The sequence below is a fragment of the Scleropages formosus genome, chromosome 17 (assembly GCF_900964775.1).
Source record: "Scleropages formosus chromosome 17, fSclFor1.1, whole genome shotgun sequence".
NCBI lineage: Eukaryota > Metazoa > Chordata > Actinopteri > Osteoglossiformes > Osteoglossidae > Scleropages > Scleropages formosus.
The window spans coordinates 17982405-18009869 of NC_041822.1; the positions used below are offsets into that span (position 1 = coordinate 17982405).

General features: G+C 53.9%; 1 protein-coding gene across 1 annotated transcript in view; it reads left to right on the top strand.

Annotated features, from left to right (window-relative positions):
• Positions 1-27465, top strand: part of grid2 (glutamate receptor, ionotropic, delta 2) — a 351265-nt gene that overhangs the window by 201432 nt on the left and 122368 nt on the right. The window contains exons 4-5 of the mRNA XM_029259349.1: positions 11106-11390; positions 15967-16172. Of these exons, the coding sequence (XP_029115182.1) occupies positions 11106-11390; positions 15967-16172 (491 nt within the window). The remainder of the gene's footprint in view (positions 1-11105; positions 11391-15966; positions 16173-27465) is intronic.

Consider the following 27465-nt stretch of genomic DNA (forward strand, 5'->3'; position numbering starts at 1 on the left):
AAATTGTCAGGCGCAGCAAGGTTTTCTGCTACAAAGGATACGAGTAAAATGTTTGCAGAGATACCGGACGCAATACGTACGTATTACTTGGCACAGAGATGCTGAGCTCTACTGGGGAACTGTCACGGCTCACTTGTAGTTCAGCAAATAATAATTAAAGGCACTTGCAGAATATTGAATCGTATTCGGATATAGGTTTGTGCCAACGTTCGGGATCAGATCCTCGCCATATAGCTGGGCATCATTCCTTTCCGAGAACCATTCGACAAATACTAAATCGACGCGAATTGTGAGTATTAATGTCATTTCTATTGTTTCTGTCAATCTCTTCTGAGAAGAAGCACCCTCATATCCTTCCACGTCCTACTCGGTTGTTCACGCCAAAGTAATCGCGTCCGAGCATCGGGTGCAAATGACCGGCTACTTTCCTCGGCCCGTCGTAACTTCCGGACTGCTCCCGAACAGCCAACGGTTGTTCCGCTCCAGCTCACTCGGAATAGCTGGCGGTTCTGCCGCCACGAGTGCGATAGAGATGTTAAGCCCATAGCATAATGTATGCTGTATGGTTGGAGTACATAGGTAAAATAATGAGCACTCTGGAGAGCTTGTCTCACTGCTACATGAGACTTGGATGAAGTATCCATTGCTGCTCTATCTCCTGCTTTGCTTCTAAAGGCTGTTTAATTAAACAAACCTCTGTGTGTTCTCTTTGAGCAGGAAATGCCCGGGACGCACACACACACACACACACACACACACACTATTCCATTCGCTCAGCCTGGGAGGCTGCCAGCTCTCAAATTGGATCACAGTCTCTGTTAAATTGGAATATCAGAGAGACCTGGACACTGACAGGGGAGCCGAATTAAGGCATTAACCGTGGCGTTTGTCCAATCCGCAAAAGGGCGGGAGATAGAAGGCCAGGAGATGGGACGGATGGGGAAGGGAGCCGTACAAGGTGGGGCGCGTGCAGACGTGGGAAAGGTGGAGATGGAGACGGGCTAGCCTTCGCGCGTGGGGGCTCCGGGAGTCGTGCCCGTCTCGCTTCCCGCATGGCGGGGGTAGGGAAACGGGAAGTAGCCACTGGCCAAAGCGTGCCACAAGGCCTTCTCCGCGGCACCGGCTCACGTTCATTTGTTTGCGCCGTAGCGTTTTCACCGCCCATTGCCGTTTCGCGGTATTGATCTGTAGTCTTTAATCGAGATGAGTTTCACCTAGGCTTCATCTTCTCAAGTGGGCCTTGCCATTGGTCCTGTGACTTTGGCAATCATTCCCGAACGGATGGAGGTTTGGATAATCATTCGAGGATGGTCAGGACACGCTGCCCCCGCTGAGGCGGATATGTCCGGCGCCGGAAAGCTCTCGCGCGTTTCCTGTGCGTTGCCTTAACCTCGTAATGTCTCCGTAGCCAAGTGATCAAAGCACAGTTTTGTGCCCATTCCTTCAGAAATGTAGATTATTATGTAGACTTCAAGGCAAAATTGCACAACAGCATCCTGCATTAAAGAAAGGTAGAAGAACGAAGAAGCGGTAACTGTCACCAAAACGCTCAAAGTCTTAATAGAAAGACAAAAGTGGCAGGAAAGTGACGCACCACGTTTAGCACTCGTCAGTGTTTGAGCGTGAGGAATTTCTACAAGCAAAGTGAGAATCCAAAGTGGGGTTTCATCTGAAGAGGTGAGTCTAATTTGACTTTTTAATGCATTTTGATGCGGAATTTAAATTGTTGCCTCAGAAAAAAGGCAACGCCACTCAGATTGCCAGCGATCTTTGCACTCGTTTTTTGTGAAGACGTTACAGAGGGTTCCTCAAGAGCAGGCAGCCGCGTTCTTTCCGTCGTACTCCTTTGCTCAAACGTGCCGCACTCTGAAGAAATGAGTGAAGAAATTTTGCAACACGTCCCTCGGAGCATATGGGAAACCTTTAAAGCGCCGTTGCGTTATGCTGGCGCTAGCGTCACGTGCCTGTAACGGCGGAAGCCCCGCGGCTCCGATTAGCGGGGAACGCGGAGCCGGACTGCAGAGGGAGATGAAAAAGGCTTATTATACTGCTTTGGGCTGTCCTTACCGCGGGACAGCAGCTCTCCACCGAGTGACTTCATAGCTCCGCTCTACAAGCAGCAGTAGCGGGGTGGTGGCAAACGGGCGTTCGCCGCTGCAGATGGGTTCGGCTCAGAAGGAGGCACAGAGGCACGAGGCGGAAAAGACGGTTGCGCTTCTCTGATTTTATTCACCACTGTTGACGGGGAATGAAACGGGACCGGTGTCGGATCGTCCTGTTGGCTACCAACAAAAAACGTTATTTCTTCGGGAGTGAGAAAAATTACGAGAACGAGGGGTAAGGGAGCACTTCGATCACGTGGCCCATTTCGGCCTCACTTCCCGGGATCAGCGCATGGCCTGGAGCCCAGCGAGAAGAGGGTGCGGCGCAGGTCTCTCTCTCTCTCTCTCTCTCTCTCTCGACCCGGTAAAAAAGAGAGTTAACAAGGATGAAGCATGGGCCACAAGAGGAGCTACAGCCGCCTTGGCGAGGACAGCAGAGATGCTTCTCCTTTGCCGAAGTGGGACGCGGTCTGTCAGCTAATTAAGACAGACTTCTGCAGCTATCAGAAGGCCACGTGTTTGCGTGCACCGCGCTTCCACGCTGCTGGCGCTGCGAGGCTCCCGGGCCCCGTACAAGGTTCCGAGAGACACGAAAGCCGGCGCGACGTGGCGCGTCGACCCGCCCGCCCGGATCCGTGCGGAACGCTGATTCTTGGTGGCGCCGCGTCGGACGTGTTACGGCGTCAGACGGATCGGGAATAACTTACTCGGAACCACGCGCACCCTGGCCTTCGCGAGGCCTTCTGCCGCGATGAGATCCAAAGCCGAGGGAATGAACTTGCCGTTAATTTGCATTTATGTTTACAGTGCTTTCCTTTAAACGGCGGTGTTTATTACTTCATCAAATTAGGATGAAACAATGAACATGCCTAATTCCCCTGGTAATGGCCATGTGTTCCCTGTGATTGTATTTACTGCTTTGGCTTAGTCTAGTTGATTCTTAATTGCGTTGTTGACAAAGAGAGGATTTGGGGATGACTATTTACTTTAGACTCTGAGGAGAGCAGCGGGTTGGTGGCAACAACTAGATGAGAAATCTCAGAATAGAGACCAGTCATCATTTGCTCGCCGCACGTAGTCAGAGGCGCCGGACGATTTTAAAGGAGCCGGAATTGCGTCCGGAAAGTTCCCGGAGCAGCACGGCGGTTATAGCCTTTGTCAGTACAATTAACCTGCGCGGTGCGGGTATGAACCCTAAGATGTATTTTAATGAACTGGAGAACATGGGTGCATTATTGAGCTGCAGCTTCAGATCCTCTTCTCATTCATCTGCCAAGCCGGTCGCGGCAGTAGCCGTGGTTACGCTGCGTTGCCGTGGTGCCGGCGGTCGGCGTTTCCGTTCTCTCGGCCTTGCCCTCCTCGGAAGGATGAAGCTAATTAAAATGGGCCTTGGTCTCGCTCCTATCATTCCCGCAAAAGTCGGTCCATCCGTGTGTCCGGATCACTCGCCTTGCCACCTGTGAGCACGGAGGAACCTGAGTGACAGGCATGCTGGGACCTGCTTGAGGGTCCGCCTGAGGTCGGGGGGCCTTTCAGAGGAGCTTTGCTAAACCGGTGCCCGAATGGGACAAGCGGTTCAGACAGTGTGCACTCCTGCTCTCTCTCTCTCACACACACACACACACACACACACACTTTCTGAACTGCTTATCCCGTATGGGGTCGCGTGGAACCGGAGCCCAACCCGGCAACACAGGGCGTAAGGTTGGAGGGGGAGGGGACACACCCAGGACGAGACGCCAGTCCGTCGCAAGGCACCCCAAACGGGATTTGAACCCCCGACCCACCGGAGAGCAGGACCTGGTCCAACCCGCTGCACCACCGCACCCCCTGTTACAGTGTAATAATGTATAAGACACATACAAACACACACAAAGGCGGTTCAGGCACATAAAGGATACGTTAAATATAAAGCACCCGGCAAAAACTGACATCTATGAGGATTTATACAGGCACCAAGACATATTTGTGAAGATTTTCCCCAAGCGCACACACCTCGATGCCTTCAAATAGACACATGCACAAGCGGGTCACCGTGATCCAACCAGGAGGCCCAAGCGCGCGGAACGTCACGCGCAGCCGCACGTCTGCTTTTTGAGCGCTCAGCCGCTTCGCGGTCTTTGCTCCCGAAGCGGCCGTACGATTTTCACCGCTTTGTCGAGGGGAAGCTCGCCGTTTCATCCGGATCGGAAATGTAGCGCGGCATCTCGCTCGTGCGAAACATTGCGAGAGCGCAGCTCTTCGCCCCGCGGTTTTCGCAGCTCGCACCTTCGCTCGAGCGACGAATGAAAGAGACCTGCCGTGGCCTCCTCGCCCCTCGCTTCCAGACGGAGGCAGGACGCGGGAGTGCGTCTCGGGCCCGTGCCCTCGCTCCTCTGACGGGGCGCCCGTCCGTCCGGGAGGCGTCGCTCGGCGCTCCTCTTTCCGATGTCCCTCTCGCCCCGCGCTCTCGCACGCGCCGTCCCTTCCCCCTCGCTCCTCTTTCGCTCGCTGCCATCCTTCATGCATGATTAGACAGGCAACGCTGCGGCATGTCCAATTCCAACATATTCCATCAAACAGTCCGTTAACGACACGAGAGTGACGGTTCAGAGGTGCGTGTTGCTCGACCCGGCAGGGATGAGCGTTCTCTGCTCGGCAGCCGTCCTTCTCCCCCTCTACTCCCCCCCCCCACCACACACACACGCACGCACGCACGCACGACAAGTCTCGGTGGGATTTCTTTTTTGCATCCTATTCCGGCGTGCTGTTGCTTGATGAGAGTGGGAGATGTGTTTTTCTGCTCGGTGCACACAAACACACGAGCGTTGACAACGAAAAGGACACGGGAGCGCACAGAGGAGTGACGAACCAACAAGAGGCGCAAACACACGATGAGACGGGCGGACGTCGGAACGGGGATTAAAGCGAGAGCGGGACGCGCGGACGCGGAAGCCAACGAGCGCGAGGAGAAACGGAGACGAACGTGGAAGCGAAGACGGGGAGAGGAGCGGAACGAAGCGCGAACGACCCCGTGAGACAAACGGACGGAAGGGCCGAACGGAGGCGAAGGCGCGACGTCGCGTTAGCGGCGAGACGGGAGCGCGGAGCCAGGCGGAAGCGTGTTTGTGGCGGTAAAGGAACAGCGTGTCTGCGCTCTGCTGCCGCGAGGGGACCGACAGCGACGGCACCGAGGAAGAAGTGTCCTCCGCACCCTCTTGAGCGATGGATTCTCATCTGTTATTCCCATCCAGGCCTTCACCTCCTCCCGTCTGTCCCGACCATGCTTCAAATCAATGTGCAAATATGTCCCTGGAACGGCTGCTCTGTTTCAAAAGGGTTTCTTTTCTTTTTTTTATGGGATTAGCCCTCGGCCAGACGTCTTCAAAGCCCCCTCTGTTCTTTTTCTGAAAAAAAAAGGTTGGATTTTCCTAACCTTGCTCTAATAAGTCGCACGCCGACTCACCCGGAGAATCGCGCCCGTCCTTCCGCGTGACGTTTTCCGTATCTTCGGCGTTCGCCTGCGAGGCCAGGAGCACGTTCGCGGTATGTCAGTAAGAACAAGGTACGCACATCGCGTGAGTAGGGTGGTGTCGGGTAGGTCGTTAGCATCCTGTTCATTAGCCAACCGTTTTATTCAGATATGCGTAACAGTGCGTACGGCTGAGTATGGAACTGAAATAATTCGGATTCAGCGGCAGCGACTGTCCTGGGACTTGAACCTCCCACCTTCTGAGCCCATGCAGAATTTGAGCCTCCTCCTGCCTCTCGGTGACAGCTGTCGCAAACCCCAGCAGAGCAGGGATCAGTGGGACATAAACAGCAGCGTCACACACTCGACTTCTTGGCTGCTCCGTAGTTGAGAAGGACCCTGCGGGTGGGCCGATCGGCTATCTCGCGCAGGAAGTCTTGACCGGAGGGAGATTTTCACAGAGATGACATCCGCTCGCCCGGTCTGCGTCACCCTCTACGTCAAAACGCCGACCAAGCGGAAGACGGTGCCTGTAGCGTGGATGGAGGAATGGCAGGAGGAAGCCAGAGCGAAGGGCGGAGGGATGACAGGAAGGCATCAGAGGGTATTTTGGGGCAGCAGGTGGCGCAATGGTTAGGGCTGACACCTATCAAAAGACCCAGGTTCGAACCGTTCCTCCTGCTGAGGGAGCCTTGAGCAGAACACCTATAGGGGGAGTGAGCAGTAAAGGAGGAGAGAGGAGATCTGGAAGGACTGAGGGAGAAGCGGTGCCTGGCTTTGGAAAGCAGGCAGAGGGCAGCAGCCGTGCGCATAGAGAAACAGGAGGGAGACTCCGATGAGGGATGCGCGAGCCCGGAGCCCTAATGGCTCGGGGGTTGGCGATGCCCGTGCGCCAGCGGACTCGCCGTGATGAATGGCTCCATTTGAGCTGCTCCAATTAGAAGCCGCCCGGTGTGCCGACTTTCCGCCCAATGAAGAAAACACACAGAGAGAAAGTGAAAAATAGACAGTTTGCTTTTCCCCACCAGCGAATAAAGAAGTGTTTAGCAGCACAAACATGGCTACACGCCGCACCAGCCGGCACGCGCAGATAAACTACAGAGCCCGCCGCGTTATCTCGTAAACGCACCTTCCTTTCAGCTCTCGCACGCTGACCATTCGAGTCCTCTGTGGCGGTAGGCAGGGTGGTGGTTATAGACGCTGGTTTGAGGTCCAGGGACAGCGCTGTGGACTGGTTCGAAGCCCTAGTGAGCCCTTTCACTCTCAGTTTTGGACAGGAAATTCCAGAGAGGCGATGCCTGTGTTCCACAATAACTAATGGTAAAATAGTTAATATTAATATTTATTCACGTGGGCACTGCTTAAATTATGGCTTATGACGGCAGGCGTTTCCCCCGCAATGACGACAAACTGCCTCCCTCCCTCCTGCCCGGCAGCTCTTCTCAATCTCGCATCATCGGCTGCTATGTATCTCATATCGCTCCGCCTTGTGAGCGAGGGGCATATGATGCTGAAAAGCACATTTGTTCCTTATTCAATAACTCTTAATAACTCTCCTTCAAACTATCTTACCAGCTCTGCTCCCTCATTTCACTATTTTTGCATGCTCCGGAAAGGTTGCGGTTGCATCGACGGCGAGGTCGTTCAGCACGGCCGGTTTGTAGGAAGCTGCCGCTACAGCTGGGCTGATTTTGGTCACATCCCGCAAAGTACATGCAGATTTCAGCCTTTTCTCTTCTCGCGATGTCCTTTGCCGTGCCTTGCTCTTTCAAAGTCCGTCTTTCGTTCGACCGGCGACTTGCAGGGGCCTGGACCTTGAAAGCCGCCTCTCTTCCTTGCAGCTCTCACGACGGTGCCTTATGCAAGATCTTTAATTCCCACGATTACGGTAGAAATTTCCACTAGTATGACTAGGTAATGTTGCTAGTTGCTTTGGATAGAACGCACACACAGTCTGAAACCACTTGTCCCGAGCGGGGTCGTGGCGACCGGAGTCTAACCTGTGTGTGTGTGTGTATTCTGGTGTCCCCCAAAGGCACACCCTGCATCTCCCGCAACCGTACCAGCCCGTTGTATGCAGTGTGTACCATGCCTTTGAACACTTCTCTGAGACGAACTGTCCCAGAGTCAATCCTCCTCCATTAATTTTGTTTGCGTGCTTTGACACCTGTTGTGATGAAGCACCTTGTGTGACACCTCAGAACTGAAGAAGACTGAGATTGATGCACAGGTTATATCAGTGCAACGCACTCAGATTTGAGTACACTGCCTCAGGCTCATTGTCTGATCATAAGCAAGAGTAATGTCAGTATCAGCAATAATAATAATAATAATAATAATAATAATAGTTTCAGATTTTATTATCATGATCATGATCATGATGATGACATTAGCAAGGTAGGACATAGACCTCTAATGACCTACGTTAGTCATTAGCTGGCAATAACGGCGTTCGCCCTTTTCGCCGTGATAAATGAGACGCCGCAACCCGCAGGTGATCCTAGAAATTTCCGACCTACCCTCAGCCCTAGGTTGTGGGGCACTAACGTAGAAAGCTGCAGGGCGGGGCGCTACAGCGGAGTACGGCGTAGCGGGGCCGGCGGGACGAGCAGCGTGACGCTCCATCCTGGACACGAGCTCGGAGGAAAGAGGAGAGCGTGAATTGCAGATCGGCCTCGTAAAAGTGACAGCGGCGAAAGCTGCCGCCATAAAAGTGGGGAGCGGGCCACCCTGCCGGGAGGCATCCGTCTTGCGTATTCGCTGGCGGCCCCTGCCTCGGGGGAGGGGGCGGCCCTTAAGTGCTTCTCCGGAAGGAGGGGCCAGGAGCCACCAAGCATCACTTTTATTAATGTCACGTTAATCAAGTGATAATTCCCTTTTATGCCCTAATACCTTTGCTTTACAAGGAGATAAATTCAAATGAAAATGCACAATGCCATTTTAAAACAGCAGATGATGCCATTTGGGGGAAGCTGAAAAAAGACTGGAAGCTGTGGGTTTAGAGAGTGGAGACAGTGTGTGGGGAGAGAGGACGGAGAAACGACGCAGAGGAAGTGGAAGGGAGGGACGAGAGAACGCCAACGGCGGGCCGGGCCAGAACGCTCGGCCGGGAGGAACGGGGGACTCGCTGTCCGACGGGCGACGGGCACGCGGCTCGCACCTGCCGCTCTGCTCGCCGGGGCGGTTCGGAACCCGGCGGAGATGGAGAGCCTGGGGCAGTCCTGCCGCGCGGTCCTGGTGAGTGGTCCTGCGGAGCGGCCCCGCGGAGCGCTCTCTCTATTGCGAGGACGGCCCGCGCGGGGTATTGATTGGCTATCCAGGCGGTGGAGGGCGGTGGGGAACGGACTCAGCTGGAACACTGCCGCTGTGTCCTTGAACAGGGCGCCTCCGTTTGCTTTTGCGCACACCAGATGTCTGCAGTGATGGGCTGCAATCGCGCGCCTGGTGTCGGAAGCGGGGCGTTTTACTGGTTCTGGGTTCGAGCCCAACGAGGTGTAAATCCGGCGACGGGTTTAGAATACTAAAGGTGTTCCCTGAAGCTAATTGTGAGAAATCCCTGGGAAAAGTTTCAAACTTTGTCTGCAGAAAACAGCCAGTTTAGTGGACTAAAAGAAAACTTATTCAGTTTTAATCAATAATGAATTACTTGAAAAATGTATAAATCCATTATTTATGCACAACTGGGAACCGCAATCCCACGTTCTTCTAACGTAGATAATGTGCGAGGAGAACTTTTTCCTATCATTTTAAATGATACTTATTGTCGATCGTGATGAACTGCGGTCCTACATGGCTCCACAATGATCGCAAGCATCGGAGGTCAGGTAGCATCTAAAGACTGGGACTCCAGGCGCTTCGAGAAGGAACTTGACGTAAAATGACCTGGTGAAATACCCAGCTGAACGCATGAGTAAAATCGCAGGTTGTCGTCCGGTAGAAGCGATGACGCCGTAGCATTAGCTGTCAAACGTTCGGCGATTTTCGGGACAGGAGCAGGTAAAGAGCGTAGGTTCCCTCCGCGGCCGAGCTCCACGAGCGGAGAGCCGCTCGGCTTAAGCCTCCACGAAGACGGCCGCTTTGGATAGCGTCAGCCGGCTCCTCCGGCCCATCTGGCGCCGCGACGCGCTCTCCGGGGCCCCGGCGCTCTGCGCTCACATCATATGCACCGCTGGCCTGATTTCACACTCAATTGACAATACCAGTGTTTTATGGGAGCTCTCTGCAGAACAGGTGACGGCAAAGCGCGCCGTAGCGAGGCCGTTGTTGCTATTTACAGCGCACGTGTTTTGCCCGCAGAGGCTCGTAAACGTCTGGAATAAGCTGCCGGGATTTGTGCTCCATGTAATTGAGAGCAGAACCCCGGAATCGAGGAAAAACGGGGTTGCCGCCGCTCTAGATCCCTTCCGAACGCGGCCGAGAGAGACGGCACGGATTGGCGCCCGGCCTGCTCTTGCCGCGAGTTAAGTCTCCCGCCTGCGGTGCTGTGTTTCAGAGTGATGGTGCGGGGATGGGGGTGCGCAGCCGTGACACGGGGTGAGAGGGGAAGGGAGCGGTCGAGCTCTTCACAGAGCAGAGACTCCCATCGGACGCAGCGCGTGTCTTTCTGGAACCTCCAGCCGCCGCGTGGCCCGTGTTTCCAACCAATGGCGTTGTGCCTGTTCAGCAGCACCCACTGTCAACCCCCCCCCGCCGACACACACACATACGCTCCCTCACCCCCACCCCCACCCTGACTCGCCCTTATGTGACTCGCTACTGCATTTCTGCCGGAGTCGGCAGATTGCTACACCAACCCCCTCCGGACCTCACGGCCTCGGCTTGTCGGCGTGCGTTTCGCCTCCCCAGCTCGGTGACAGAGAAATAAAACTGTACGAGGGAGACTGTTCCCGGCCCTTGTGCGCGTCAGAGTGTGTGTGTGTGTGTGTGTGTGTGTGTGTGTGTGTGTGAGCGAGTGTTTGTTTACGTGCAACTGCTCCCGTCCACGGAGAGCGGAAGCCCTCGTCAGAGGAACGTTTGCACGAGCAGAGCAGCTTCCGGAAGGGGATGACGCAGGGACCCCGTGCGGCTCCGTCCGCCTCCGAACCCGCGGCCGTTCGCGCGCCACCTGCTGCTCCGCGGACCGCGTCCCGCGTCTGGCCCCCTCGTTCGATTCTCCACGGGGCTTCTCCTCCACAAATGTGTCATTTAACACCGGGCTTCGAAGTGGACTGGAAATAATCACATTTCCACTGTCTTTCGCTTGGTAATTAAACTAATAAAAGAAGACATTCATCATCGCCCGGTTCTGCCGCTCTGACAATGTTACGCTCCGGAACCCCTCTCGCGCGGATACACGCTTCTCAAAGCTGACAAAATAAATCTTATGATCTCCTGGAAATTTCTCACCGACAAATATTTCATTTTTGCTTTTTTTTTTTTCCCTTAATGGTCGGTTTGTCCTTTTAAGTGCTTGTACACGTGTGAGACGACGAGATGGATTGTTATGGTGCTCCTCCTCACGCTCTCTCCTCCTCTCCCCGTCTTTTCCCACCCCACCCCACCCCACCCCACAGCCTGCGAGCTCATGAACCGGGGCATCCTGGCTCTGGTCAGCTCCATCGGCTGCATGTCGGCCGGCTCCCTGCAGTCGCTCGCCGACGCCATGCACATCCCGCACCTGTTTATCCAGCGCGCGCCTGCCGGGACGCCCCGCTCCGGCTGCCCCCCCACGAGCCGCGGCCACTCCGACGACTACACGCTTTTCGTGCGGCCACCCGTCTACCTCAACGATGTCATCCTGCACGTGGTCACCGAGTACAGCTGGCAGAAGTTCATCATCTTCTACGACACAGAATACGGTGAGAGGGCGAGGGGCCAAGTTCGCCGACCGCTCCGAACCGCTTCCGCCCGACGCTTTTGGCAACGACCGCGTCAAGCCTCTTAAATCGGAAGCCTCTTGTTTGCATGATGCAAGTGATCATCGCGCGACGGTGTGACACGTGGGTTCAGTACCCCGGTAATCTGGAGACCCGTGTCACACGTCAATGCTAATTTCCTTCCTTTATTAACCTGCTTAGCGCACGTCTCGATCTAGTCAAACTTAGACGCTTGGCTTCTCACTTTGACCGATTCGTGCGGTAGGGTCTTCGCCGATGCTCCCAGATAGATTCTGCCACTTCACATTTTGCCTAACGTCTCCACATTTAAACGCATTTTATAGTTTGAACATTTAAATGTTAAGCTCTGACAACTTGCCTAAATATGTTGAATTGATCTGCCGCACTTGAAATGAGCTGCGGTTCCGAGTGGCGTCTGGGTTGACTGACGCCTAAGCTTCACGGCGGGCTGCCGTAGGATTAATAAATGCGCGCGCTCGTTTTTATACATCATTACGTGAGACATTTCCTCATTTGACAGTGTTTTCCAGATGGATATCAGGCCTCTCGTGTTATACTTGTTTTACGGGTCTCGGCAGGCAGCACCGGGACCTAAGAAAGGGCTCCGGGTCAAACCTTTTCTTAGAGCTGCAATACCTGCACCTACAACTCAGAAGAATTTCCCCAACAGGGATAGTAACCCCCCCCACCCCAGAAAAGGTTTTTTGAGAGATGTACACAAGAGTCTGTCTGACAGTGTGTGTGTGTGTGGGTGTGGGAATGACATGGTTTGGACACACCGGGATGGTCTGATGTTCAGACAGACATGACAAGACCCGCTGCTCCGTCCAGCCTCTTTCAGCTGGGGCAAACAGCCGCGGATCCGTCTCCACGCGCCAGCCGCCTGCCGGCCCGGAAGGTGGACCAGCTCCGCACCGCAGGGCCCCGAGACGCATCCCTGCTCTTCCCTCAGGAGCCCGCGCGGTCTCGCCTTTCCAAAGCAGCCTCTCGAGCGGTATACTGTTAGCGAACTTCATTTCTGTCTCCCCCCTCTCCTCCATTTTAAGGTCCAGCAGTGCTCACCGAAAACGCTCCAAGATTTCCCTGGCCGCACTCTCAAGGCTTCCTGGAGCCTCCCGCAGTTCCGGTTCTGTCGAGTCAGGCCTCGGCTATTTACGATGCTCCCGGGTAATTAGGCATCGGGAGCGATTCCGGCGATTTCGGCCGGACCGAGTGTCGGTCCCAGCGGTTCGCCCCGTTCCGTGCAGCAACACTGATGCTGTTTTGTCCTGCGGGAGGTGTGCGAGGCGTTCACCCGGACCTGCGCGGGCTTTCAAACAGCCTTTGAAGAGCTGCGCTTAAACTATGATGCCGGTGGAGGCTGAACCGCAGTGGCCCCACACGGTGTTTGGAAACACCGCACGAGAAAACAACTTAAAACAAATTTCCCAAACTGTCTACCGAGGATGTTCGGTTAATTAAAAGATAGATGTATCGGAATAAACCAAAAGCACGCGCTATATTTTTTTCCGTTTAAGACTTTCCTTTGCCAAGCACCATTTGCCACCGAGCCACCAGCTTCCTGTAACGGCCTGTGCAACGGCTTCGCCCGTGCCGCGGCATCAGAGCGGGACGAACGGTGCGGGAGAAGAGGAGTGGAGGGACGGGGGTGCCTGAAGGATGACCCCCGCAACCCCGCATCCCCACCCGGGCCTCGGGGCTCCGCGTATGGACCGCGGCGCGTATTACAACTTCGGAACACGGTCGGGGGAGGCCGGCGGCGGAGAGCGAGGCCAAATAATAATGCCATTCATTACTGACATTCATAATACTGCTCCTTCCTGGCATTCGCAGCACCAGTCCTTATTGAGGCAGTGTGTGCGATTGAGATTAATATCGCTGCTGCGTACTGCTATTCGTATTATGGCACCTTATTAAGTGCAGGCTTACTGAGTCAATACCCAGCGCGCAGGGGCCCAAGGTGTGCGGAACCGTGCTTTTACGCACCGGCGTGACGCGCGCAGGAGTACCGTGGCACAACCTTTGTGAAGGGCACGCACGCGGATCTCCAGTTTCTCTCCTTGGGCCTCTTCGCTCTGCTTTTCCACCCAGGAGTTCAGGAGTGGGAAGATCACGTCCCCTCCCACCCCCCACGACAGCGTGTTAAAATGTTCAGCTGTTCAAATTGCAGTGCATTCGGAAAGTATAGGAGGGCTACTGTTGATCCCTCGGTTACGAGCTCTAGGGGGGGGTTCCGGTGGAGAGACTGCAGCTCCGTACGGTTCGATACACCCCCCACGCTCCCCCGTAAGCTCCCACAATCCCTCGCAGTCCCCCACACTCCTGCAGCGTCTTCCTCAGTCCCTCACCATCTCGAGGGAGGTTGAGTAGATGGGAACAGCCTGCGCGTGTGAGCGCGTGTGGGCGTGTGCGCTGGCGTATTTATTTCGTGTGTTTATGTGCTCTCGCTTTAGTCTGTGTCTGTTCACTTGTTTGTGTACTTTCAGGTTTTCTCTACAAAGGAGTGTTTTTGTGCGTGTTTGCGTGCGTGAGCTCCGGTGCATTTTTCTGTGTCTGGTGGTGGATGTTTGTGTGTTTACTGCTTGTGTGTTTTTTGCATGCGTTTGTGCGTGTGTGTGTGTGTGTGTGTGTGTGTGTGTGTTCGCAGCCCTCTGTGTGGCAGCCTGATCCTCGGGGAGGACCTGCAGGCGAAGTGACACACGGAACCACGCTCCGTCTTTTTCGCGCCGCGAGGCCGAGGCGGTGAGAAATCGCCCGTAGTGACTCTATCTGGATCTCCTGTCAGGAGTCTGAATTTAGCATCTTAGGGATCCGAATGACAGGCCCGCTCCGCAGCCCCCTCGGCACCACGAACTCACCGCAATCTTCCGCCGGCAACATGGCGAAAAAACAGAGAAAGGCTGCGAACGCGAATCGCAGCGGGAGTCCAGGGAACGGGGAGGAAAGAATTCCAGGCTTTGGACGGCGATAGTGATTATAATGATGTGTGTTTTTGGACAGACGGGGGGGAGGTTTCGCGTCTCCGCTGCGCTCCTCTCGCTGTCCGCCGGCCGTGTTTCCAGCACACCCGATGTGCCAGCGCCGCTGCCTTCCCCATCGCAAGGGCGTTAATAGCACGGCTTTATGAGGCTCTAAACATGTGGTAATGAAGACCGCGCTTTAGCGGAGCGTCTGTTTCCTTGGGGTTCGGTCCCTCCCCGGCCTCCCGCGGCCAGTAATGTGCGTCCTGCGTCAGCCGGCGCTCCCGGCCTCCTTGTTGAGACCCGCGTCGCGACATACGGCTGCTTCTCGGTCACCCGGTGGCGTACCGGCCGAAGAACCGGAGTTGTGCCGAGCGGAAGGCTGCGGGGTTAAATCCCATGGAGCGGAACTGCTGTTACGGGTAAAATCTGCAAATCAAAGGTGCATAAGTTGTTCAGAGTGATACGTTTGCTGATCTCTTTCGAAGAGTCATCGCACAGATGGAGCTTCCCGCCGCAGCCGGAGCTCGGACCGCCGTCCAACTGGCCGCAGGCGCACCCCCGACGCCCGCTGCCTCACCGCCGCTCCGAGTTGCCCTGTTTGACCGCGAGCAGGACAAGAGGCGACCCGGCTTTTTCCGTGACCCGCTCGTCTCGTGCTGCATTCTGAACATCGCCCAGATACCCGCAGTCCCGTCCTCATCCTTCTGTTTTCCAGCAGGGTCCCGTCGTGCTCGGAGCTGCTGCCTCCGAGCTTCGTGAGCACGGGTTCGGTTACCCCTTCTGAGCATGGCAGTACCCAGCCCGTAAATGGGTGAATACGTCGGTTAATGCTGTAAGTCGCTTTGGAGAAAGGCGTCAGCTCAACGAATAAGCGTAAATGGAACCCCGGTCTTGACGACAGCATCTGCGCTCACCCCCACCCGGTCGCTGAGCCCGCCGCCAGCCTTGCCGCCGACCTGACTTCACCCCGTTACCCGCAATTCCTCCCCACGGCCCCGCTTCTCGGCAGCCGGATGCAGCGCGCGGCAGATGAGCCCGGCGCGGCGACGGGCTGCCACTACAGCACCGCCATTGATTCATGTTTTATTTACCTCCACTCAGCGGCGGCCCCCCGCCTCGCTGCAGTGACAAATGGACTACAGAGGTTTTACTCTGCTGCTTTGTGAAGGGAAAAAAATGCAGACAGTCCTTTACAATTTGTCAGCTAAATAGTTGGTAACAGAACTGCATATTTTTGGTTTAGTGTCCCCGTCCGTAGCTGAGTTACGATCGCCGTGCCCCTTTCCTGCGCCGTAAGTGCGAGCGCCTCGGCCGGCGTGCGCCCATAAGTCAGCCCGTAATATATACCACGTTCAGTCAGACTTATGACCTTGGTTGTTTACTATGTAAATAAAGTGAAACGCGAGAATAAATAGAGCGTACTTCAGCACTGCAGAGCGCTCATATCCTTTTAACACTTTGCCAACAGCAATGGAGACAAAGCGAAGGGCCCGGACCGCGCGTTCCTTTCGCGGCGCCGCCCGGTTTGTCTCCGTCGGCCTGGGATGAGCCTCTCCGCTCCTCTGTGTCCCCAGACATCCGGGGCATCCAAGACTTCCTGGACAAGACGTCGCAGCAGGGAATGGATGTGGCTCTGCAGAAGGTGGAGTCCGACGTCAACATGATGATCACGGGGATGTTCCGCACCATGCGCGTGGAAGAGCTGCACCGCTACCGGGACACGCTGCGGCGAGCCGTGCTCTTCATGAGCCCCGCCACCGCCAAGGCCTTCATCGCCGAGGTAGGGGCCGGTCCCGCGGGCTGCGCGGAAGGTGCTCCGAGAGCCGTCCGCGCGGCGCGCTCCCGGAAATGCGGGGCGGTTCACAAAACATCCCAAGTCAGTGCTAATGAGTCATTAAGGTAATGTGGGAAGCATTAGTGTGACAGTGTTAATTAGGTGTTTGCATTTAATTAGGCCATAAACGTTACAGGAAAATTACTATACGTTGGATTCATTAAATTAAAAAAAATATCGTATGCTACGAGCGCTTGCAAGAGCGTACGAAAACCGCTCGGCATAATTTAAGAAGAGCGAAGTGTGCGTTTGCTTCCGGAAACAAAATATTATTTGACAGCTGCGCGAGGAATTTACGTTTCTGGCCAATTTAGTATTTCACACGTGAAACGGGCAGAGCAAGTTCAGTTTTAGAGCAATCCGTGGAACGGAGCTTAGCTGGAGAGTAGGGAACGCACAACTGGAGAGCACGGTTGATGTTTACTGGAAGGGATTAGGGGATCACGCATCATACACACAGGAACTTGCTGGGGTCACGGCTGGGCCTTGGGGCGCAGATTTGGAGGGCAGCTCAGAGTGTAGAGCAGCTGACAACTGGCAGGGTGAGTTTGACTCTGTGGGATGGAATTGAGTAGTGCAGCAGACGAAGTTCAGCACTGCTTCTCACAGTATTATTATTATTATTGACTTTATTATTTTTTTTTTTTTTCCATCCATTCATGATTTATCAATAACGATTTGTCTGGTGCAGGGTCACAGTGGTACAGAGAATATCACGGAAGCACAGGGCATGATGCACTGTACACCCTGGACAGGACACCAGTCCATCACAGAGCAATCATCACATAGTCGGTCACCCTGCCACAGTAAGACACACCAAGGGTCATGTAGGGTCCTCTGTTCACATGAAACGTATGTCTTTGGATTGTGGGGGGAAACCAGAGCAGCTGGAGTAAACCCACGTAAACACGGGGGGTAAATTCCGTGCCTGAATCCGCAGCCAAAGAGCTGTAAGGCACTAATACTACCTGATATGCCGCTGGGTCATCCATTATTATTACAGTTATAATTATTATTATTATTATTATTATTATTATTGGAGTCTAATCCATTGCCTGATTTCTTGCCTTTCCTATCCACTGTAATGTGTCGTATTATAAATGCTTTGTCGGTCTCGTTGTTGTGATACGCGACTTTGCTACAACCCGTTCAGCCCCCCTTCGTTGCACATTCACCCCGACCCCTTTCTGCCACTACCCCTCTTTCATCACCGTTTGGACCGCAGGGACCATTTGACACACGTGAGCTCAGGGGAGCAGAACGGAGCAGAGCGGAGCAGAGCTGTGCGCATCCTTCTCTCGGAGCGCTCCCAGGCCGGGCACCACACGCTCACCTTGACGGAATGATTATCCTCCATTATTATTCTTATTTTCACTCGTACGTGATTTCACGTCTAGCGCGACACCGACACACGTAATTTAGCTCAGCTGTTGACTTTCAGTGGCCTTTAAAGCGAAAGCAACAAAAGGATCGATCCACTCAAAACAGGAGCCGTGGCGTTTTCTGCTTTATGACGCTTTGTTACACGTTTGTACCTGTTCGCCGCTGTTTCCCGACTCTCCTTATCATTTAAAGCATTGTGTTTATACTCACGATCGTTCTTTTGCTCACAGGTTTCCTTTAGAGGCATAATGAATATGTCATTCTCCCGTACGTTTCTGAACAAATAAAAAATAAATTTGCACTTATGAATAACAAGATATCACGACATTAGTTGTGTGCAAATAATGGTATTTGATGATATACAAACTGTGGAACTGATGTTTTTTCTCGATTCTCAGGGATATTTATTTATTTATTTTTTCTTCTGGCTCTGCCTCTATCCCTGACAAAGGGACACAGTCTGACTTCTGCATTATTTATCGTGTTCGGATTGTGCGCCGAAACAAAATGACCCTTTTCTGCAACAGCTGTTGAGTTTATATCGCTTTTATTTAGTGTGTAGATGTGGGGGGGTGCAGTGGCGCAGTGGGTTGGACCGGGTCTTGCTCTCCGGTGGGTCTGGGGTTCGAGTCCCGCTTGGGGTGCCTTGCGACGGACTGGCGTCCCGTCCTGGGTGTGTCCCCTCCCCCTCCGGCCTTGCGCCCTGTGTTGCCGGGTAGGCTCTGGTTTCCTCCGACCCCGTATGGGACAAGCGGTTCAGAAAGTATGTGTGTGTGTGTGTGTGTGTGTGTGTGTAGATGTTTCGAAGAAGTCCCCTTCCATGAAGGCCCTTTTCAAAAGTTTGTTTAATTGCGGTGCGGCACTGCCCCGATCCCCTTAACAGAGGAAGCGGGCTTTTAGTCTGAAAGCCGGAACATGAAACGCAAAGAAAGACGCGCATTTTGTTTCACGGCTTCGCTTGGGTTTCACTCGCACCGCCGAGTTGAGCCGGTCGGGTACGACTCGGGAGCGTGGGCTCTACGAGCGGGTTGTCGTTCGCTGCCTATTTTCTCCTCCCTGCTCATTCCGAATGCACATTCACATTGTAAACATCACCGTTTAAAGCTGTTCTGAGTCCGGAGCCCAATGTGTTTCATTGCATAGGAGTCAAAAACATGCATTCTTATGGATGATTATTATTTAACGGAAGGGCGATGGCAATGAAAGTGATCCATTTCAGGCGCAGCCCGTGTTTCAGAAGACTGTGCACGGTGCTCCTTAGATGGTGCCATTTTGCAGGGAAAAAAAGAATACACACACACACGTTTTCAGAACCGCTCGTCCCATATGGGGTCGCGGGGAACCGAAGCCTACCCGGCAACTCAGGGCGTAGGGCCGGAGGGGGAGGGGACACACCCAGGACGGGACGCCAGTCCATCGCAAGGCACCCCAAGCAGGACTCGAACAAAAGACCCACTAATCATTCACGGATGTGTTTTTGATGTCTGGTAAGCAATAATACATACATATGCAGTAATTAATTACCGAGAACATTGTTTGCAACCTTTTTTTGTTTAACATTCGTAGCTGTATGCGGAGCAAATCGTTGAACGGTAACACCTTTGACAGGGTCTGAAAACCTGAGCGTTCCGGAGCCGCTGGGCTTACGGGAATTAATTCCGGTCGACCTCTTCATTACCCAGCTTTTGCTCACATGTTGGGTCAATGAGTTGCGTAGTGAACCGAGGCATTAATTCAGTTAATACATTAAAGTCACCATCATTATTTAATCATGCTAAACCAAATTATTTACGTTTGTTGAGCACTAACTGTAACATGATGACGAATAAATCAGTTGAAATGTTTCTAAATGTTCTTGTCCGCGACCCTGAAAAAATATAGTGTTAACAATGTAAAATAATGTGTCCGTGTCTAATTGTTCATAGCCCTTGACCAGTTATGGGACCGATTCGATTAAACAGCATGAAATAGCAATTTATTATTTTCTGTTGAGAAAATAAACGGAAAATACTGCGGTTTGGACAAATTCACATGTGGCAGTTTTCTGAAGAGGAAAGGAGGCAACTGGTAGCGTGGAGGTCAGAGCTGCTGCTGCTGGACCCTGAGGTCACAGGTTCCAATCCCACTTGAGCAAGATACTTACCCTAAAACAAATTGCTCCGGTGAGATCATCCGGTCGTATAAACGGCTAAACGTTTGTAACTTGTAAGCCTCTTTGGAGAAAAGCGTCCCTTCGGTGAATAAACGTAAAAGAAAGGTAAATATTTTGCCCTGCATTTGTGTGCCGGCCAAGGCTTTTGCAGGCTCGCGGCGAGTACGGGACAACACCCACACGTGTCACGTGTACCCTGCTCTCGTCTCTATGGACAGAGCTGTCCGTTGACCAGAGATCGACAGACGTGATTGACAGAGATCGCCGATTCAGATTTACGAGAGTGTGCGTGCTGCTGAGCGATCGCCGTAGTCATCGCCGAAGTGACCCGGGCCGACGTGCTCGCGTCGAGCGCGGAACAGCAGCAGGTGGCTGACACGCCGCCCGCCTTTGACGTATGGAGCCTACATCTGAAGCTTTTCGCTGAAAGTTATTGCCGGTTAAATTCACGTAATGGAATTATGCAGCATTATAAATCGCGGCCACGGCGAATACCTACGTTTCAGCTAAGTGCCGCTTATGTCAGTAATTGTGCCACGGGAACTTTAATCTAACTCATTTCGGTAGCCAGCTACGCTACACAATTTGTCTGTAAATTGTCCACAGGCTGCAGGGAGAGAGTTGCAGCTCTGGTGCTCGGAACAGAGGAGTGAGGAGGAGAGGGGAAAAGACAAGAGGAGGCAGATTCTCTGTCTGTTCGCCGCGCTCCCTCTGCTCCCTCTGCTCTCTCTCCTCTCTCTCGGAGCTCCGCCGTGACCCGGACGCCATCCCGAAGGCATTTCATTTTTATTATCCGCTCAAATTTATATGCAGGTGGCTATTTCATTTGCCGGCGAAATTACGCCTCCTGAGTGGAACGGAGCCGAGGTTGGAAGATGGCTCGCCGGATAGCTCTGCTCCGTTCGCTGCCCTTTCAAATGGAATCGATGTGCCGATCACTTTTGTGAATCTTAAATATCCCGTGTTTACCCTGCCGGCGACCGGCTCCTCCGTCTGCCTGTGCCTGCCTGCCTCTGCTGACAGCACGCGGGGTGGTGGTGTGTCGAGGCGGCGCCGGTCCGAATCGCGACCTCTTTCGTTTCGATATTTTCGTTTCAGACAAGCCAAATAATTGATGACTTTTGCCGAATTATGTCCAATAATACATCAGTTGAGCAATGCGGCCGACTGCCAGCGACGTCCGTGGGACGGAAGGGATCCTAGGGGGCGCCGAAGCAGCAACGGATGCACGTGTTCGGGGAACGGAGGCGCTTTAGCTATTCCGTGCAACGAACCGCCACGCGTTGAGCGCCAAAACCCCCACCTCCCACCTCCCACCAACGCGCACACGGTTTTGATTCACCGCTGCATAATTCCCGGCGCCCGCTCCCATTCGGCCGACGACACAGTCCGGACTCGAACCGGATATTTCCGGGAAGCCGGCTCGCATTTCGACCGGCCGGGCCGCTTGGGAGTCCTCGTACTTTACGGTTACATATGCCTGTGTTCAGCCGGGCTCGCTAATAGCCCTCGCCCTCCTTTGATGGAAAGGGCCTGTTCTGCCAGTGCTGTGCAGTCGGTAGCTGGGAATCAATGAGACTGATTCTTGTTTCAAATCCAATATAATGTACCGAATAGAAATATGATTCCTGGTACACCTTCTCACTGCGAATGAACTCCTTTTACCGGCAGCCTCCGCCGAGCCCGGGGTCAGCGTGTTCCGTCGCCACGGCCCGTGCCTTTAATAGATCGGTTCTGCTTAAAGGCAGCCTGTGAAGGTGAGAACCTTCCTTTTTTCTAAAATCTGTCAGTACGGCCTTGGGCTATACGAGGCAAACTAGACCAGAGCGCTTTCTTTTTTAAAATATTTATCGACGTGTCAGCGGTCGTTTCTGCGCGTCCGCATGGCCGAGGCCCGCGTGCCAGCAACGGGCGAGCTGACGAGCGGCCCGACGAGGGACGTCGATAGCGCGGGGCGGGCCGATCAATGTCGGCCCGGTCCCGGAGACAGAATTTCAATGGGGAAATATCATCATAATTAATAACCTACCTAAACAAACGGTTTGTTGATTTTTCACCCTTTCTTATTTCTTTATTTAGGTCTACCTGATTCACGTCAGCTCGGTTTGATGACGCTGTATATATGAAGAGTTGCACATGTCGGTGAGTTGAGGGTTCGGGTTCCAGGTTAACTTACCTGGAACTCGTTTTCCTTTCTTGTTAACGTTGCAAAGGGAAGTAAATTTGAAGCGCGGCTGTCCGATTACGCGCAGTGTCCAGAAAACAATGAGCAAAATCCTTTTTGGTCGTCATTTATTTCTGGCCAGTTTTAGGTCGTTTTGCGGGAATAGTAGGAAAGGCGGCTGAGCTGAATGACTTGTTGTGCCTGATGCGAGAGTTGGGCTATCTGTGTGTCCGGGCTTGTAAATCCACTCGTTAGAAAGACGACAATGGCAACGGGCCGGCGGGGGGGACGGCCGAGGTGACATCTCCGTGCCATTAGGAACGAGCTAATCTTGTTTGGTTAATTGGGTAGGGACTATCTATAAACTCTCCATCCACATGTGTGTGTGAAAGGTCACTGTCTGTTTATCTCTATTTAGCTGGAACGCAAATAAGGGAAAGTTAACTAACCCACATAGCTGAAGCCTTGCTGCTGTCATAGACGTGATTAAACTTCACTCCATTGCTCTGTTATCAGCTCGTGCTTCCAAACTGTCTCTTAAAGCTCCGGCTCTCTGTCCCTTTTGGTTGGCGAACATACTATCTTTCATCTTTTGCTCTTCTGGCGTGGCGAAAGGGGGGGATTTTTCATTTAAATCTACGAGCACGGTTTACCGCGGGCGGCTCCTGTCCAGATTTGACACGTGGCAAACAAAGCGTTAGCGGATCGCTCTTGCAAAATGTTCCCGTACCCCGCGGTCCGTGGTGAGCGGACCCGTCCGAAAGGGATCCGCGGCCGTGCGAACGGATCTGCGCACTGCACAGATCCGGGGGAGATAAAACAGAGGAGAATATAAACCGAAAGACCGGTGCTAAACAGGCAGCATTTCCATCCGTAAGTGAGGATTTTGTATCTTTGTTCTTCTTGATGGCTTAGTCCTCTAATCCATGGAAAGCGACTCCCGATGAATATGCATGAGCTCTTTGACTTATAACAACAAATAGGGAAAGATTTTGCGTGAAAAAGGCAGACGTTGAGTAAAGGTTAGTAGAGCAGCCGGTGAAACGTGAGGCGCTGCGATTGGTCCACTTGCAGTAGCTGAGCAGCATTGGCAGGGCAATGAAAACATAACTGGCACTTTGTAAAATAGTCTTCAAAGCATGTGCCCACCCCTCCACTGAACCACCAGGCCTTCAGACTTTCTCAGCCAAAAGCATTTTTATTATTCGTCTCTTTCGTGGAACGTGTGGAGGCTCTTCATAGAGTAATGTTTCAAGGACGGCGGGGGAATTACCAGTAGAATAACAATGGCCTTGTGGGGAGAGCCAAGGAGCCGACACTGTGAGGCACCGCAGCGCCACCGGTGTGGGACTCATAAGCCCGTTGCATTTTTCACACGTACGGCTAATAAGGTTAACAAGGCATAGCCGCTAAGGCCCCGGGGCTCGGCCGACCCGTCCGTTTCGCGGCACCCAGGACTCGGCGAGCGTGAAATTTGCGGAAACGGCGCGACGGCCCCCGGGATGGACGCGGCGTCCGGACCGGCCGCTCGCGTCCAGCCGACGCCGGGCAGATGTCGGGCTACGGGGACGCGACGCGGCGGGGGGATGTCCTCGGACACCTCCGCTCGTCGCCGGGAGGGTAACTCGGCGTGGATCTCGATGGAACGCGTGTCACTCTGGCGGCGAAACCCGAGAGGAAGCCGCTGACAGCTGCTAGAGACCAAACTGTCCGTGTCCGCCGCCACGGACCAAAGCGGACGAAGTAGCGGTGGTGCGAGAGCGTGATCGCGGGATCGCATAGCGTGTGTAGAATTTGCGCGCAGAAGATCCTCGAGGGTTCACCTGGCCCCTGGGCAGCGTGTGCCGGATGCCGGGCTGAATGCAGAGTTCGGCTGCGGGACTCGCAGTTTCCCGGCAAACCCCATACGTACGGTGTGGAACGGCACACCGCGCACTGGACAGCGATGCGGTCTCTCTCCTCCGGTCAAGGTAACAATGTGAGGAACGGCTCAGTCTGTCTGCATCCTCCCTCACTGTCAAACCCCCCCACCCCCAACCCCGTGCTTCTGCATGTCGTGAGATCAGTCTTCGTCTCCCAAGGTGAGCCTTGGACAGTTATCAATGGCCGAGGAATATGAAGAGGACAGCGATATCTCCGAATGGAGCACGGCAGAGGAAAGGGAAATATCCTGTCATCAAAAGAATGATGTCGCGGATAAACCAGGCTCATTGTATTCAGCTGCGCGTGCGACAGAAACCAACGCTCGTCGCGGGGGTCGTCGTCTGACGCCACACCGTAATCGAAGGCGACGCCGGCGAAGTCGGCCTTGCGCCTGTCCCCTGGCTTCCTCAGCCGTCAGCCATCGTGCCTCTCTCGCTTTGCAGATTGACACCTCGGGAACTTTTTTTTTTAAACCACTCAGACAAACTCTTTCCAGCTAGACAGGAGATAGCGCAGCCTATTAAATTCATTATTCAAATGACACATCTCCCTGTGCCGCGCAGGCGAATTTGCTAAATATTCATTGTGTGCTTCTTCCCTTTCGAACTCCGCATCGGGAGCAGCGCTACCTGTGCGTCGGGCCGAAGCCGCTACAGAGCGCCCCTGAATGAACCCTACACCGACCCGCAATCCGAACCCAACCCGTACACCTCCCGACCGTTACGCCCCATCTCGTAGCTTAGCATTAGCGGAGCGGTTTGCCCGCGCTCGTAATTTCCCAACGACGGTGCGTTTTGGCCCATTAAAGCCAGTCGGAAACCTCTCCGACTCCAGCCTTAAACAGGTGTCACTAAATCATGCAATTGTGTTTATTCATTTATTTTATATGGGGATTAGGGACATGTAAGATACAATCCTGTCATAATGGATAGCAGAGCCCAGGGCGGCTCTGGAGTGGAATGAAGGATGAAGAATGAAATTACATTCACCGAAATGACTTGCGCTGTTTTTAAATGTTTTTTGTGTTTTCGGCAATTCGGACGCTTCCCTTCAATGGAGCGGCAGCGGGTGAGAAACGGCGGATGTGAAATTGAACTCGGGGGGTGGGGGAGATAAGTGGTCCTCGGTGGGCTGCTGCAATCATGCCCGTTACCCGGGTGCAGATATAACAAAGATGCAAACTCGCCGCCGCCGCCACCCCCGGGTGGGCCGTCGGGACCCGTGTTTGCCGTTATTACGATTTTCATTTTCCTGCTTTTGAGGGCTTTGACTTTAACATAGCGAAAACAGCAACCAAGTGCAAGGAGAAGCTCAACGGGCAGTTTGATGTATATGGCCGATGAAACGCTCCGTACGGTGATAGATGAGCTCAGCGCTGCCCTCCCTCTGTATTGTTTCCTCCTGCTCGTTGCCCTCTTGATCGGTATTTCGGACGGATAACCTTGCGGCCGGCTTATAAATTCGAGCGTGGAACGGTCAAAGAGCATTAAAAGAGCTTTAATGACGGAAGCGTGCACGCGCGTCGCTCATCGCCGTGCTGAGACGGAGTACTCTCCTTTTAAGAGCTGCCTGCTACATAAGCGCACAAGAAAGGCTCACAGCTGCGCGGTTATACAGCCGCCGCTGCCAGACATTTCCTCGGCCGTTGATTAGTATTCCCCTTCTCGTTTAAGCGGAAAGCGCTCCCACTGTTTATTTTTTATGCGTTTGCAAACGCATTTACGGGGACCGGCGAGCGACGAAGGCGGATCGAAACGGGGACTGATTCCAGGACAGAACCCTGGGCGTCAGCTGTTGCAGCCGAGCTTGGACGGTTCCCGAAAGTCACATTGAATTGGCTCTGGCCTCCAGCTGCTCCGGACCTTGTTTTCTGTGTCCTTTTTGTTTATGCTTTTTTAAGCTTTTTTCGCAAATTCCGCGGAAAGGAGAACGGAATAAGGGCGCCGTGTCCGTCGCCGGCACGCGCGGAGCGACCCGTCCGGTCCTGTCCCGATGCGAACGGCCATCGCGCCGGCAAGGAGACGGCGACAAGGTCAAACGCCGGGCCACAGAGATACTGTCACCGGGATTATCCCAGCTGCCACCAGGGAGGCCGCATGCGGCACGGAGACGCCGCGCTTAGGGGTGGAATCGCCTCCGACGTCTGCGACTGGAGTACTCGCTGCAGTTACGTTCACGGTTTGGGCCGTCGCGTGCAATTTTTTTGCGTTCGCACTTGAGTACAGATTTCTCTGGGTGTTCCATTGTGTTCCCTGCCCCTTCCGTTGGGAACGGGCAGGTGGTCGTAGAGATAAGGGCCTCGCGGAAGTAAGGAAGAGTCAACAGCGCAGCAAAAGCAGCGGCCGGAGAAAGGACGCCGAGGGCCGCGCGAGTTAACGTTCGGAAGCCGTGCGCCCCTGCTGACTAGACGCTTCGAAATCAGGTTACCCTTTGCCCATTTATACAGCTGGATATTTACGAAAGCGGTTAAGGTACAGAAGTTGTCTGATATCTCCCGTGTCACAGGAAATTGCTGAGAAAACAAATAACAAGGGACAGAGCTGCCAGATATGGATTATTCTTCTTATTTTAGTGCTTAGCCAACACTTTTATCTAAAGCAGCGTTAATTTTTCGCGGTTTATGCTGCTGTAAATTTCACTGGCTCACCTTAGGTCGAGTACAATGCTCAAGGGCACTGTGGCAGCACGGCCCCGGGTTTGAAGCAGCGGCCCGGCCTTCGCGTTTCACATCGGACCGGTCGGCCGTCGGAGGGAAACGGCGCCCCCTCGCCGCACGCCGAGGCGGAAGCTCTAACGCCGGACCGCGCAAGACGGAAATCTCATTAACGCGAGCCCCGGCGACAGCGCGGAGCTGTCGGGTCACCGAGGCGGAGCAGACGGGACGTTTCAAAAATGGAGCTGACGAGAGGACGGACAAGCGGGAAGGAGGCCGGAGAAGCGAGCGGAGGAAGGCGGGCGCTTCGGCTCGGTCTCGGGTCACTCGGCCGACGCTCGCTTCCGCAAAAAAAAAAAACCATTAGCCGAATCCCCCGGAGGCGCTTTCTCTGTGGGGGAAGTTGACATGTGGATTCAAAGGTTAACATTTTAATTCAGCGGTGGATTGCTCCAGCCACTGACACACGCATTGTAGCACAGCGGAGGAGGAAGGGGGAACGGCGCTCGCCGTTATTGCAGCGTCTCGCACGCGTTATTTAAGCGGAACCAAAAAGGGCAGCGCTGCCACTTAAGGGTGGGAAATGAGTCCGGCAGAATGCGGTGGCCTCGGGCTGTGGAGAGATAGATCGACGCTCAAATAACTAAAGCAGCTGTTTTGTTTAAGGTTCCCAAATGGACTGTTCGGTACACCTGGCCGCGCCATTTCGCAGCTGCGACCCGAGGCATTTCGCTCAACCAAATGCGCGGCGCATTCACATCAACTGTAGACAATTAGGCGTTTTTCAGCAGTTGCAATATTTTGCTTTGTTCCAACATAAATTATGTCTCAAAACGAATTTGCACTGCTTGGTGCAGTTCCTTTTTCTGTGTATGATTACTTCAATGAGGGGCTGCAGTGGTGCAGTGGCGCAGTGGGTTGGACCGGGTCCTGCTCTCCGGTGGGTCTGGGGTTCGAGTCCAGC